The sequence below is a fragment of the Schistocerca americana genome, chromosome 4 (assembly GCF_021461395.2).
Source record: "Schistocerca americana isolate TAMUIC-IGC-003095 chromosome 4, iqSchAmer2.1, whole genome shotgun sequence".
In the NCBI taxonomy this organism is placed as follows: Eukaryota; Metazoa; Arthropoda; class Insecta; order Orthoptera; family Acrididae; genus Schistocerca; species Schistocerca americana.
Window position 1 is genome coordinate 497,280,939 of NC_060122.1, and position 13,134 is coordinate 497,294,072.

General features: G+C 38.8%; 1 protein-coding gene across 2 annotated transcripts in view; it reads right to left on the minus strand.

Moving 5' to 3' along the window:
* Positions 1-13,134, minus strand: part of LOC124612972 (TP53-binding protein 1-like) — a 282,018-nt gene that overhangs the window by 16,376 nt on the left and 252,508 nt on the right. For both annotated transcript variants that reach the window (XM_047141501.1, XM_047141500.1), the window contains 2 exons: positions 7,426-7,649; positions 4,035-4,275 (listed from right to left, as the gene is read on the minus strand). In XM_047141501.1, the coding sequence (XP_046997457.1) occupies positions 4,035-4,275; positions 7,426-7,649 (465 nt within the window). The remainder of the gene's footprint in view (positions 1-4,034; positions 4,276-7,425; positions 7,650-13,134) is intronic.

Below are 13,134 nucleotides of genomic sequence, written 5' to 3' on the forward strand. Positions count from 1 at the left end.
AGGATCAGTGTTTTGCAAACATGTCGAACAAGCATACACCTTGCCACAGAGATGCACTTGATCTCCCTACAGTCAACTGATTGTATTTGAGTTCTGTTGTTATTGTAACAGGAGGTTGATATGCTGTTCCAACAGCTCATGCGTATCCACTTCTGCCCCAAAAACTCAATGTGGTCTGCATGATGTGCATAACTTCTCTGGCCAGCATGCATATGTGGGAGACGATAGGACAAGCAACTCACACAACTCATTCAATCCCAATTCTTACAGTGCTAAACAAACAGGTCAAGTGTGGTAGATTAATGTGCCTGAACACAGTATTCACCACATGTATGATTAAACACATACCACAATCAGTGGATGCAGTGCTACACTGCGTAAATATGGGTGTTTTAGTATCGGACCACATCTGGTACCTCTCAACCATTTGAGCTACTGATATATAATCATTTCATGTACTCCACTGTTTCTACAACAAATTTTCAAAGGGATTACTGACTTTTTTTACCAGTGTATTTCAATATGATAGTGTTTAGACAGTTCATAGTCAGCTTCATAGAACAAGCTTTGTGAATGCATGAATTATTTAATTCATTAATCAATGAATCATTAGAGGCAGCTTGAAAAATATTTGTATGGATTTAATATTATTATGTAAACTCATTGGGTATAGAATTTAGAAGAGAGAATAGAGAGGGAGAGGGAGAGGGAGAGGGAGAGGGAGAGAGAGAGAGAGAGAGAGAGAGAGAGAGAGAGAGAGAGAGAGAAATGACAAGGTGTTTACCTCAATTTGTGTATGCTGTGTAAAGAGTGAGAAAAGAAATTTGGTTTTTGCATTATGTGAACAATGAAACATGAATTATTTTGATAGTGCTATGTAGAGGGTAAAAACTGTAGAGGAAAACACAGACCGGAATGTATCCAACAAATAACTGAGGACACAGATTGCATCTGCTACAGAGAGAATGAAAAAGTATGCACAGGAGAGGAATTTTTCAGAAGACTGATGACTGAAAAAGTTTTCAATCACTGGATCAGGGATGATGTAGTATGACAGTGCACGAAGTGTGTGAGAAAAGTAATGAGACTGACAACACTGTGACTGACTTGGCAGTGCTGCGTTACTCTACTTGTACAAAGCGATGTGCTCATCTCTTCCAGATGCTCAGTCAAAGATCAGCTCCATACATACACCACTTGATTTTTGAGAGCTCCACTGGGGAAGTTGTGTTTCTGTTGTGTGTTACGAAAATGAAACAGCTAGATTCAGAGCAACGTTACATCCTCAAGTTGTGTGTTAAATTTGGGGACTCCACAAGTGTGACCTTCAAAAAGTTTAAACACGACAATGGGAAACATTCTTTATCAAAAGCATAAGTTTTTTGCTGGCACAAATCAGTTTTGGAAGGTTGAAAACACGTTGAAGGTGAACCTTCCGCAGGGAGCCCTTCAACTTAAAAAACCGACAAAAATGTCAAACACGTGAGTGCTCCTGTGAGATCAGTCCAACGTTTAACAATAAGGATGATGAGTGACTGTTAAACTTAAAACACTTTTACCATATATCACATTTTGACTGAAGTTTTGTGCCTACCAGAGGTTTGTGCAAAAATCATGCCGAAAAACCCCACAATCGAATGGGACTATTGAAAAAACGTGTGCACTGATCTCCTTCAGAGTATTACCAACGACCGTGAATGGTTAACTCAAGTGTGGTAACAGGTGATGAATCTTGGATTTTTGAGTACTATCACAGGACAAAGTGGCAAAGTGAAAAGTAGCACACTCAACCAAAAAAAGCTCAAATGAGCAAATCAAAGATTAAAACACTGCTGATCTGCTTTTTTGACAGTAGGGGTATTGTGCATAAAGAATTTGTTCCTCCAGGACAAACTGTCAACCACGAAGATGTCCCTGAAAGGCATAGGAAAAGGGTAAATCAAGTGATACCAGAATTGTAGAGAAGTGGATGCTACATCGTGACAATGCCTCACCTCAGACGGCCACCTCCATCATGGAAATTTTAACCTCAAAAGGCATTCCTGGTTGTTCCACAGCCCCCTGCCCCCCGCCGCCCCCATTCACCTGAACTAAGTCCTTTTTCTTTCCTTTTACTGAAACTGAAAAATGCCTTAAAAAAACATCATTTTGGGACTCTGGAGAACATTCAAAAGAATGTGACTGACATGTTACATGCTCTACCAGTTGAAACTTTTATCAAGACTAGCAACAACTCCACCAGTGTATAGTTTCTCTCACACCTCATAGATATCACACTCCAGAAAGGAATAAAAATGATAACTCATATGTTGTCAATGTGACCACGCTGCTGTTCTCTACATCATAGCATACATAGCATACCAGTAATATAACACGTCTGTGTCTTTTTATGACTCGACATGGTGAATTTTGTCTAGTACATGATCTTAATTTTCAATATAAAATTTGTGTTGAGTGTACATTTATAAAATGATAACTGGGTATGACTGTCCAAGCAATAATCTTCAGATCATTAAAATCATATCACAGTGATTAATTCATTACATGTAGTACAAACGCAAACTGTGTAATTAAAACTCCTCTGCTTTAATCATGACAAAAAAAATTTACATTTGTCTGCCAAATAATGAAAACGCCAGGCAAGAATATCAACAATGTTGGAAAAGACAGATCGCTACTTACCAAAAGAACACATTAAGTTGCACACAAGTGTCTTTTAATTGTGCCTCTCTGTAACTTAACACGTCTTCTTTACGGTAAGTAGCAATCAGTCTTTTCCTACGTTGTTTATTATGTCTGTGTCATTTGAATATACATTGAAGTGCCAAAGAAACTGGTATAGGCATGCATATTCAAATATAGAGATAAGTAAACAGGTAGAATACTCCACTGCGATTGTCGACGACCTATATAAGACAACAAGTGTCTGGCACAGTTGTTAGATTGGTTATTGCTGCTACAATGGCAGGTTATCAAGATTTAAGTACGTTTGAACATGGTGTTGTAGTCGGCACATGAGCAATGGGACACAGCATCTCCAAGGTCGCGATGAAGTGGGGATTTTCCCATACGACTATTTCACAAGTGTACTGAGAATATCAGGAAAGTTCTGTAAAACATCAAATCTCCGACACTGCTGTGGCTGGCAAAAGACATATATGTCTGCTTGTGTCTGTATGTGTGGATGGATATGTGCGTGTGTGCGAGTGTATACCTGTCCTTTTTTCCCCCTAAGGTAAGTCTTTCCGCTCCCGGGATTGGAATGACTCCTTACCCTCTCCCTTAAAACCCACTTCCTTTCGTCTTCCCCTCTCCTTCCCTCTTTCCTGATGAGGCAACAGTTTTTTGCGAAAGCTTGAATTTTGTGTGTATGTTTGTGTTTGTTTGTGTGTCTATCGACCTGCCAGCGCTTTTGTTCGGTAAGTCACCTCACCTTTGTTTTTTTATATATAATTTTTCCCACGTGGAATGTTTCCTTCCATTATATATATATATATATATATATATAGAGAAGGAAACCTTCCACGTTGGAAAAATTATACATAAAAACAAAGATGAGGTGACTTACCGAACGAAAGCGCTGGCAGGTCGATAGACACACAAACAAACACAAACATACACACAAAATTCAAGCTTTCGCAACAAACTGTTGCCTCATCAGGAAAGATGATGAGGCAACAGTTTGTGAATTTTGTGTGTATGTTTGTGTTTGTTTGTGTGTCTATCGACCTGCCAGCGCTTTCGTTGGGTAAGTCACCTCATCTTTGTTATATATATATATATATATATATATATATATATATATGAAACATTCCACAATATATATCCCTGACAACGATATTTTGTTTACATATTTGAATTTCCCATGGTAAAATGGTTTAGAAGCACACACTTTAATATCAGAAATAGAACCCTTGTTGAACAGTGTAATTAGTGCAGTATGCCAAAAAGACATCCCAAAAACTAAAAGCAGATTTCTACTTACAAAAACCTTGGTTCACATAATGACATTAAATTTATTATGATCTACTTACCATCATTAGGTGAGTAAGTGGTTGTCTTGGCCCCTAGATCATTAAGAACTTTTTGCCAAAAGGCAAGAAATTGTGGAGTTTCATGAACTAAGACTAGCTTTTTCCGGCTCAATAACTGTCGGGAACCACCTTTACGTGTCCTCTGAACTGCACCAAGATCAATACCATTTCCTACATAGCGTTCATCTAAAAGTGACCAGCCCAGTGGTAGGCCATAAGCATTTGGTGAACACATATCACCCTGAAACACAAGAATATCTTACTACGCTTTAAATGCATTTTACAGGGAAATTGCAAACAACTCAGTTTTCTGCAACTGGGAGATTGAAACTAAAGTCTTATGAAATGAAAAAAAAACTTACATTATAAAAAACACTGTTTATTCATTTTTTTAACATTTTAAGGATATTGTGCAAAAAGCTATCTAAATATCAGTCTCCAAACCAACTTAGAATTTGTGGCAGTGTTTTAGTGACTTGTAATTGCAAGTACTACTCTAATGTGAAATTAATCATAATGAAACAATAGTACAAGGAAGGTTGACAATAACGAGACAAAAGTGATGCCACACGTGCGTTACGTCAATGTGTCAGTAAGCTCGCCAGAGACAGAGGAATGAACATTGAATGAGATGCAGTAATTCTGGAACAGCTCCAGAACCCACATTTACAGATTTATGTGTCAGGGCAGGAATTTAGATTTGAGTCTAGCATTTCTCAAATTCAATCCAAAATTTAAGACTTGTATAATGTTACTTGCTGTATGATAATAGAAAAACAATGAGTGTGAGAAATTTGAAAGTAAGTTTAAGAATAGAGGGCAGAATAGCACATAGGAAATAGCAACGTACATATATGACTGTATTACTGTTATTTCATTGTTGTTTCTTATCTATTATATTTATCTTATTAATTTCACAACTTCTTTGTTCAATTCAGTGCCTACCAATTTTGTTTTCTGTGAGTCCTTTGTTTGGATACTACATAGTATTTCAATTTTTCTGTGCATCTCATTGCAATAGACGACTTCCTTATTGATGACAGTGCAAAAATATTGTATATTTGCACCTTACTGTTCAGTTTTCTCCTTTAATTCTATCTAATGAATTTGTCTTCATCCTAACTTTTTAAGACCTGCAGTGATTGCGTTACTTACAGATTACCATAAATAATTTGGAGATGAGATCACATGTTGTACTCAGTTTTGTCCCACTCTGGCAGCATGTAACAAGTGTCCATCTCTGTTCTCTGAATCAGTTTGATTAATCAGAAAATGCTTCCTATTGTCCCTCACCCTGGCATCAGTGTTTATTTGCTTATTCCTGATTTCAACGCACTGGAAGCCAACACAACAGCAGGCAGTGCTGCCAGTACAGTGTGCAGCAGACAATGAACCACTGAGACACAAAGGCTTACACTTGCTCCAGTGGTCCGTCACCAAACCAACAATGACTGCTGCTGCATGGTCTAGAATGTACAGCAAACATTCAAGTGAGCTCATTGCAAAGGGCAACATATCACTGAAGATTACTATCATCACAATCATTACCATCGTGTTGAGATGGCATCAATTCCTACTTTTACATATGGTTCTGGGTCATGGTCTACCTCTCACACTGTTACAGAATGGGTGGAAAGGGGAGCCATTGCGTCAAAAGATTTCAACAGGTATTAAATTACACTCAGGAATCAGTGACCAGCACAATGGCTGAAAGGTTTTCTGCCAAACTATCAAGTGATGAAATGTTGGTATCCCAACTCAGTCGTTATTTCAATGCTGATAATCTCTTACATAAGAATAAATTCATCTTTGAGAAATAAAATTTATTTTTGTTTTCAACCAAATCTTCAGTGCTCTACAAGAAAAATAAAAGAAATAGTTGTTCGCATAACTGTATTAATGAGAATGAGATTTTCACTCTGCAGCGGAGTGTGTGCTGATATGAAACTTCCTGGCAGATTAAAACTGTGTGCCCGACTGAGACTCGAACTCGGGACCTTTGCCTTTCGCGGGCAAATGCTCTACCATCTGAGCTACCGAAGCACGACTCACGCCCGGTACTCACAGCTTTACTTCTGCCAGTATGTCATCTCCTACCTTCCAAACTTTACAGAAGCTCTCCTGCGAACCTTGCAGAACTAGCTCTCCTGAAAGAAAGGATATTGCGGAGACATGGCTTAGCCACAGCCTGGGGGATGTTTCCAGAATGAGATTTTCGCTCTGCAGCGGAGTGTGCGCTGATATGAAACTTCCTGGCAGATTAAAACTGTGTGCCCGACCGAGACTCGAACTCGGGACCTTTGCCTTTCGCGGGCAAGTGCTCTACCATCTGAGCTACCGAAGCACGACTCACGCCCGGTACTCACAGCTTTACTTCTGCCGCAATATCCTTTCTTTCAGGAGTGCTAGTTCTGCAAGGTTCGCAGGAGAGCTTCTGTAAAGTTTGGAAGGTAGGAGACGAGATACTGGCAGAAGTAAAGCTGTGAGTACCGGGCGTGAGTCGTGCTTCGGTAGCTCAGATGGTAGAGCACTTGCCCGTGAAAGGCAAAGGTCCCGAGTTCGAGTCTCGGTCGGACAAACAGTTTTAATCTGCCAGGAAGTTTCATATCAGCGCACACTCCGCTGCAGAGTGAAAATCTCATTCTGGAAACATCCCCCAGGCTGTGGCTAAGCCATGTCTCTGCAATATCCTTTCTTTCAGGAGTGCTAGTTCTGCAAGGTTCGCAGGAGAGCTTCTGTAAAGTTTGGAAGGTAGGAGATGAGATACTGGCAGAAGTAAAGCTGTGAGTACCGGGCGTGAGTCGTGCTTCGGTAGCTCAGATGGTACAGCACTTGCCCGCGAAAAGCAAAGGTCCCGAGTTCGAGTCTCGGTCAGGCACACAGTTTTAATCTGCCAGGAAGTTTCAACTGTATTAATACTCACATTGGCTACAAATAAATGGACATAGGTGACATAAAAAGAAGTGCATCATTTACTTGTAAGTTTCATGAATATTAAGTTAACTTAAAATTGCTAGTACTACACACTATGGATCACAAAACAAAATATATATTGTTAAGGAAACAATAAACAGCAATGTGCTTGTAAATAAATCAGTTGCAAAAAATTTTGTGATACCTATTCTTTCTACAGGATAAACAGTATTTGTGGAGCATCACTTACTGCTAATATAGTGTCCAACACTTTGTCTAATTTCAGTGTAGTTAGGGTTATTGTTTCTCAGTGCTATTTTCATAAATCTTAGTGAACCAGAAGATATGACTAACAGGCTACCACACACAGAAAAAGTATTCACACAAAAGCTTCTACATTCTTATGAGTATCTGTAATGAAAGTACACACATTTACTACATAAAAGAGGCAAAATTTCGGTACGCTTCCTGTCATTACCTTTGTTCTTTGGATGACAAATTCATGATTAATAATCTTCACTGCTTTGGCTAGGCAACATATATACTTTGCAGTTAGGCAAGGTCGATTAGCAATAAGAATAGTATCACGCAAGCGGTCCTCAGGAACATCATCCAAGGACTCCAGCACAGTGCCACCTCCAGCTTCCAACTGCATTCTCAAGCGGTCTTTGACGAAACGATAACTGCTGAATTCTCGCTCACCTGTTTGACAATGTAAATAATTCAATCAGACAGAAGAAAACAGATTGGTACACTTTCATAATTCTGAACTTCCATTTATAAAGTGATAGCTTATGCAAGTAGCATAAGGAAACTGCATGAACAGTAAAACATACGACCGACTGCAACCTATTGGAAAAAACTACATCTGGTTTGAAAACCACCACCAGTTTTAGAGTCGGAGCCAAAGTCATCCAGCAAAGAATTCAAGACTGTAACTGTTGTACACGACATGCCAAAGTCGAGTGGTTGCTGTTACAAGGAAATAGTCACAATACCTTGGTTATAAATCAACAGTAAGTGGCTAATGACATAAATATCATCATTTATTTACACTTTTCTGTTTTTTTATGCAAATCTTTTGTATAAAATGTGTTGTAGATATAAGAAAAGGGGGGAGAAGTTGTAAGATGCCGATGCTAATTGTAGTCAGCAGTGCAGAAGCTCTACAGTGGTAAAGGGACAACTGCAGCAATGAAGCAGGCAATTAAACGATTCTCCAACAGCCATTGGCTACAATTTAACCACTGTTAAAAAGTACTAATAACACAGTTCATTTGTCGACATTTAATGGTTCCTAAGTGTTTAGTATGGGCTTGTGGCACTTATGTACAGATTTTGGTCCCAAGCATATTGGATATTTGAGTATCGGGTGGGTGAGTCAATTTTGTAGTGTTACTTAAAGTCATAATAGGGAAGACATCACATCAGGTCATGGAAGAACATGTGATTATAAATTTAAAGCTGTTCAAGTGATTGGTATATTCAGTTAATTTATGATGTGGTAAACGAACAAAATTCAACTACTTTGGAAATTTAGGGATCCTCTAGAAGGAAGGAAGTTTAGGCTGGGGACACCTTTAGTGACCACAAACTGCTCGTTTCATCAGGAGAAACTCATATATGAATAATAGTGATGTATAGAAGAAATATTTTTTTCAGAAAGATCTTGATTTATTACTGATACAAAGTAGTTTGCATATGCAGAGCTTCATGCATTCAGATGGGTATCTGCTAGTTAACATGGGAAGTGTTCTGATCAGTTTTCTTGGATGCTCGTGCACATCTGATACTATAGCAGGGACTACTTTTGAGCAATGGAAGAGTTTGTGTTGCTGATGGGCAGTTTTAGCCCCCCATCATAATTATTACAGAGTTGAAGTCTCCATCTTTGTATATTGTCTAAGAAACCATTAAAATACAAAATACGGAGTTATTAGTAACATGTTTCTTAAGCTGGATTGATTTTCGACAAAATTCTTATAACCTATAACTAGAAAAGTAATTTAGCTAGAAGCCGGCACCTGACGAGTCGAGAATTATTTTATTTTTATTAACCAGATATTAAGTGGTTGTGGCATTAATATTTTATAGGCAAGACCAAGTTGGGATTCAGGACACTCTGGAACTCAAGAAGTTTTAATTCAATCAAGCAGGAATTCAACCCCCCCTCCCCCCCCCCCCCCCAAATTATATCAGATCAGTATCATAATAAATTGACCCTGTCTCTGACTAGGGAGTCATTATATCTCTGCTATTTTACTACATTTGATAACAAGGGAAAGAGTATTACCAAAATCTCTGTATAATGGCACTACTTTCAATGTATAATGGGAAGAGTTCCAGTATGTACCAGCTACCAGTATGTAGCCATAAGGTATTTGAAATACATACAAATATGGTAAGGCCAAGTTACAAACTAGTAAGTATTTAACTGTAACAAGTAAGAGATAACTAGTAGCTTGCCGTAATTACAAGCAATCTGATTTGCTTTTTGAGCACAGCATGCTGAAATTTTATGTTAGTAATATAACATTTTCTAAATATATGAATGCATATGATTTGAATAACTGGGCAAGCAGGAAGCGAATCAATAAAACCTGTAACAATATAAGCATTCTCATGTAAAAGATAAAAATTAATGGTCGCTGGTTATGACGCTACTATGTATGGACTGGTTATACCTACAGACTAATTGTGCAGTGTCACAAAGGTAAAACTAAACAAGGAAGTGGCAGGGCATACTTTGAGATAGTACATGTACCAATTTAAACTTCAAATGTAAATAAATACAGCTTAAAAACACGGTCACTATCCTGAGGCCTCATCAAGCAATTACTAGCGAAGGAGGGAGGAGGATGAGTAACTATCTTGCACAGGCCCAAGTGATAGCATCCTGTAAGGGTAACACTGAAGACCTTGACAGCAATGAAGGCAAAGAGACGGATCTCTGTACAGCAGAATTATTGGAAGAGGAAAAACCGTCAACAAAACACACTTACAGTCCCTGATCCTAAACACCCATCAGAAATACTAAACAAAATCTTGATTTTAAGCAATCATGATCTGTAAGAAAAAAAAACAACTTCAATCCAGGTGGTAAGGGAACCACCTGACAATGAACAGCAAACAGACATTCGTATTCTGGCTTATCACAATCACAAAGAAAATCACAGTTGTCTAGCAATCTACCAGCAAAGAAAGCTATGTACACTGGATCCTTCAATATCAACACCCTACTTCAGTCAGGCAAAATACACAACCTCATATCAGAATTGTATCAACAAAGGACACAGATAGTAGCTCTTTACAAATATGCTTCACAGATGAGAACACTACAGATTAAGGTGACTACCATATCTTCAAGAGCAAAACGGACAAGCAAGTCAGAAGAAATGTCACAGTTCTCTTGGGTATGCCTCTTGTCATAAACAATAATATAGTCAGCTCAATCAAACAAGACAATGGGCGTGCAGTGTGCGAATAAGAATATCAGATTGATCATGTAGCCATTACATATCATTCACAAAAAGAAGTTCACAACATGCAAGTCCACAGAGGTGCAAACATCAACTTGGATCACTACCTTGTGCATGTCAGAATAATGTTTATCCCCAAAAGAACACACCGCAAGATATCAAACCTTTGGTAATTTAACACAAAAAGAATCCAAGAAACTAATATAAAAGACAAATGAGAGAAAGAAACTGCAATAACTTGGGAACAGCTCCAAACCAAGGATAAACAGCAAGCCACAAAGGTAATCTCATGGGAAAAAGAACATAAAACATCCTTGCTGGGATTCAGAATGTGAGGAAGCTCCCTAAGAATGAAAGAAGGCCTTCTAGAAAATGTAACAGTAATCAATAACCTGAGACTAAATAACACTTTGTCAAGATCAGAAAGCAGGTGGCAAATTTAATCAGACAAAAGAGGATACATGTGAAAGAAAAAACTGGACTCAATTGAAAAGAACTACAGAGAACACAACACATATGACTTTTACACGACATTCAGTGGAAAGACCTGTGGATACACTTTACAGAACATATGCTTCAGTAAAAAGAATAGTAGATTTGCTCTGACTAATCATGACAACTGAGAGAGCTAGTGCGGTACTTCTCTGAGATTCTCAACTGCATAGAACAACCTCCAACATTTCCCAGGGAGACTACTATACACAAATACAATACCAGCTCTCGTTAACCCACCAAAGGTGATAACTTCAAACATATCCTTAGGCTTAAGAACAACAGGCCACTTGTATGGGGGAATAGCATTGAAGCTCACAGGCACAAACACACTCTTAAGAATGTACATAAATCATCATAGACAATTGACAAACAGAAGAACAGCCAGAATTTTATAAGTGCTCATTTGTCCACCTGCTCTAAGAGAAAGGTGTCAGGAGAGATGTAAATAACTACAGAGGGGTCTCTCTGTCTCTCCTTCAAGTCACATACAAGATGTTCTCATCACACTTACTTCCAGGAACACAAACACAGCTTGAATATAAGAACAGCAAATACAAAGTGGGGTTTCTATCAGGATGCTCATGTGCACAACAAATCTTCAATCTAGTAACAATCCAAAACAGCCCCATCATTTACACTTTCATCTACTTAAGAAGGCGAGCGGGGCCTAGACCAAAGACATTAAGCCTCATCAAGCAAACATTAACAGAGTCCAAATTAAAGCTAATGTGAGATACCATATATCAGAACTATTTGTTATTCACCAAAGAGATAGACTGTCACCTTTCCTCTTCAATCTCCCCCTCAATAAAGCCATTATGGCATGGGAAAAAGAATTTAAAATCCTTAAGTCCCTGGAAAATACTCAGCTCTACATTTAGATCTACATACGTAGTCTACAAACCAGCATTCGGTGCGTGGCAGAGGATATCCTGTATCACTACTGGTCATTGCCTTTGCTGTTCAACTCACAGATACGACGAGGAAAAAATGACTATCTATATGCTTCTATACAGACCTAGTTTGTAATATCTTATCATTGTGGTCCTAACACAAAATGTATGTTGGTGGCACTAGAATTGTTCTAAGTGAGCTTGAAATGCCGGTTCCCTAAATTTACTCAACAGTACTCCTCGCGAAAGAACTTCACCTACACTCCATGGATTCCCATCCGACTTCCTGAAGCATCACTGTAACGCCTGCATGTTGTCTGAAGCTACCGGTAACAAATCTAGTAGCCCACCTCTGAACTGCTTCAATGTCTTCCTTTAAACAGGCCTGATATGGGTCCCAAACACACAAGCAGTAATCAAGAATAGGTCGCATTAGAGTGCTATATGAAGTCTCCTTTGCAGACGACCTGCACTTGCCCTCAATTCTCCCAATAAACTGAAGTTAATTATTCCCCTTCCCTACCAAAATCCTCAAATGCTCATTCCATTTCTTACCACTTCACAAAACTATGCCCAGATATTTAAAGGACATGACTGTACCACACAAGGCACTAGTAATGCTATATGTGAATATTATGAGTTTGTTTACCCTATTCATCCACATAACTTTCCTTCTTCTACATTTAGAGCCAGCTGAAACTCTTTACAACAACTAACAATTTTGTTTAAATCATTTTGTATCCTTCTAAAGTCATTCAACTTCCCATACAAACACAGCATCATCAACAGACATCTGTACACAGCTGCCCATCCTGTCTGCCACATCATTTATGTATATAGAAAACAGTAGTGGTCCTATCACACTTCATGGGGGCACTCCTGATGATACCACTGTCTCTGATGGACACTCACCATCAAGGTCAAGCCACTCACATATCTGGGAACCTATTCCATATGCTCTTACCTTTGTTAACAGTCCACAATAGAGCAATGTGCTAACACTTTTAGGAAATCTAGAAATATGGAATCTGCCTGTTGCCCTTCATCCACGGTTCGCAGTGTATCGTGAGAAAAGGGCAAGCTGAGTTTTGTTAGAGTGATGCAAAATGTGTTGGTTTGTGGCCATAAGCTTCTTGGTCTCACAGAAATTGCCTTTACAAATGTCTGTTTGTGTCTGTGTATGTGCGGATGGATATGTGTGTGTGTGTGCGAGTGTATACCTGTCCTTTTTTCCCCCCTAAGGTAAGTCTTTCCGCTCCCAGGATTGGAATGACTCCTTACCCTCTTCCTTAAAACCCACATCCTTTCGTCTTTCCCTCT